The 2,642-nt window shown below is 39.9% G+C and overlaps 1 protein-coding gene across 2 annotated transcripts in view; it reads left to right on the forward strand.

Annotated features, from left to right (window-relative positions):
* LOC101849471 (thioredoxin domain-containing protein 12) overlaps window positions 1-2,642 on the forward strand; it is a 10,874-nt gene that overhangs the window by 5,228 nt on the left and 3,004 nt on the right. The window contains exons 5-6 of one of the 2 annotated variants that reach the window (XM_005101457.2): window positions 365-434; window positions 1,933-2,013. In XM_005101457.2, coding sequence (XP_005101514.1) covers window positions 365-434; window positions 1,933-2,013 — 151 coding nt within the window. Of the gene's footprint in view, window positions 1-364; window positions 435-1,932; window positions 2,014-2,061; window positions 2,143-2,642 lie in introns of both variants that reach the window. The other variant, XM_005101456.2, reaches the window with a different exon arrangement.

Here is a 2,642-nt window from a genome sequence, read left to right on the forward strand (position 1 = left end):
CCCCCTTGTTTTAATTCTATCCCCCGTTTATTAATTTTGGACCTCTTAATCTTGTGACCCGCTATTTCCTAGGTGCCTTGATAGTCGAAGCAGACTTTGTGCTGTTGAAGCTAGAGAGGTGAGCAGAGTAAGCCCGATTCCATGAAAGGACTAATCTGTTGACATCCACCCCTAGGAGTCATATGACTTTTTGCAGTTGCGGGCGTTGTAAAACCTCTACTAAAATTAAAACTAAAGCCTGCTCCGTAATAATACTGTACAGTGTCCCGAGGAAATCTGTGGCTGGGCAGGTAAAGACTTATTTTTACAGACGATAAACTGGCTTCCGCTGACAGAAAAATGTTGTTGGTTTTTCCTCCAACAGGACGACGAGGAGCCGAAGACCTCTGAGTTCAAACCTGACGGAGGCTACATCCCCAGAATCCTCTTCATGGGTAAGTGTTGGGTGGGAATCGTTGCCTTGTTGGAACATGCCTACAGATTGATGGAGCTATATGTACAATGTAGAAAGACACGGGTGAAGGGTGCCAGTGTAGAGATAGTGGCTTGTAGAACTATGCCTCAACGTGGAGTTGAGTACATTTTATCTAGTAAATATTTCAGCCCTACAGTTTTTGTTGTTGTTGTTGTTGTTGTTTTGGTGTTTGTTTGCTTGTTGTTTGTTTTTTTGTTGTTGTTGTTGTTGTTTTTTTTTTGGGGGGGAGGATTTTTAGACAGGTCTTTGTTGGCTTATGGTGTATGGGTTTGTGTGTTTGTTTGTTTTTGGTCTAGTTTTATTTGTGTTAAACCAATACTCTTACTTACTTTACGTATGTACAAACACAGGGATATGTACTTGTAAAGATATATTGAAAACTGAAAGAGTACAGTAATTACAATGTAAGTTTGGTTGAAGTTTAAAAAAAAAGGGTTGTCAAGTTTTTTTTACACTTTGGTTTTAGACTGTTTGCCCACCTGATCCGCTCTGTAAGTGTTATCTTTTTCATGGCATGATATACACGTAATTGCTAACAAACAAGCCACAGGTTTCAATTGCCAACGGTTAAAGGTTTTTCTTTGCCTCTATTCTCTATCAACCTTTTTGATACTAACGGTAACGAGAACTACTGTTTCTCACAGTGACAAATATAGATCTAATATGATAATATCACAGTGACAAAAATAATAAAGTAATGTCACAGTGACAAGTAAAATAATTATGTTTATAGATCTAGCTGGGTACCCGTTCGATGAACGGACTCAAAAGAATCGATCGTCAAATCACTGTGGAACCAGTATGCACTGTTTGTGAACGAAGTCTCACTTGTTTACAGTGGCGTCTTAGAAGACGCTTTCCTAAGATTAGATCTAAACGAAATTAATGAAAAACTGAAAATTAAACTACAGTGACCTCAGACTACTTAAAATGATTCTGCACCACCTTTTTTTTCAATTTCGAAAGTTAAGTGGTTCGGAAGTTTTAGGCGACCAAAGTGACGAACTTTCACAATTATTATATTATAATATATAATAGATCTATAGATAATTAAATTATCATCGGCCATCTGTTAAAATGTACTACCCCCTTTTTTCCTTGCAGTTTCCTAGTCTGGGGTATTGGTTGCATGAGCCCAAGAAACATTTTGCCCCTTTTCGAAGTTTAAATGTTAAAAGAGCAAAGAAAAATAAATAATGTGGGTACCATTGTTAAACGAATGAAACTTTCTTTTGCTCTCTTGTAAAAAATGTGCTTTCTGTGTTTAGAACATTCGAACAGCGTGCCGGCAATATTGTCCCAACAATGAGATGTTTACGGTAACGAGACTTACTGTTTCTCAGGGTGACAAATATATTATGTCCCAACATTTATATGTTTACGGTAACGAGAGGTAGGCCTACTGTTTTTCTCAGTGCGGTGACAAATGTACTATAATCTACCATCCCCACATGTAGATCCTTACGGTAACGTGCTACAAGAAGTGAGAAACGAGGGCAGCACACGCTGGAAATATTTCTATGGGGAAACTGGATCAAGTGAGTAGACCCGACTTTTAGAACCTGCTTTTCTGTTTTGTTTTACAGCCCCAGATGGTAAAGTGATGACTCACGTGCAAAACCAGAAGAGTACCGGATACAGGCACTATTACCCAGAGACTACCTCAAGTATGTCTCCCACACTACACACTACACACCACACGCCGCACACTACCTCATGTATGTCTCTACCTAACACACTACACACTACCTCAAGTATGTCTCTACCTAACACACTACACACTTCACACTACACACAAGTCTGTCTCCCACACTACACACAAGTCTGTCTCCCACACTACACACAAGTCTGTCTCCCACACTACACACAAGTCTGTCTCCCACACCACACACAAGTCTGTCTCCCACACTACACACTACACACAAGTCTATCTCTCACACTACACACGACACACAATTCTATCTCTCACACTACACCTTACACACATGTCTATCTTTCACACTACACACGACACACAAGTCTATCTCTCACACTACACACGACACACAAGTCTATCTCTCACACTACACACGACACACAAGTCTGTCTCTCACACTACACACTACACACATGTCTATCTTTCACACTACACACGACACACAAGTCTATCTCTCACACTACACACGAC

Source organism: Aplysia californica, unplaced genomic scaffold (assembly GCF_000002075.1).
Source record: "Aplysia californica isolate F4 #8 unplaced genomic scaffold, AplCal3.0 scaffold00284, whole genome shotgun sequence".
Taxonomy (NCBI): domain Eukaryota; kingdom Metazoa; phylum Mollusca; class Gastropoda; order Aplysiida; family Aplysiidae; genus Aplysia; species Aplysia californica.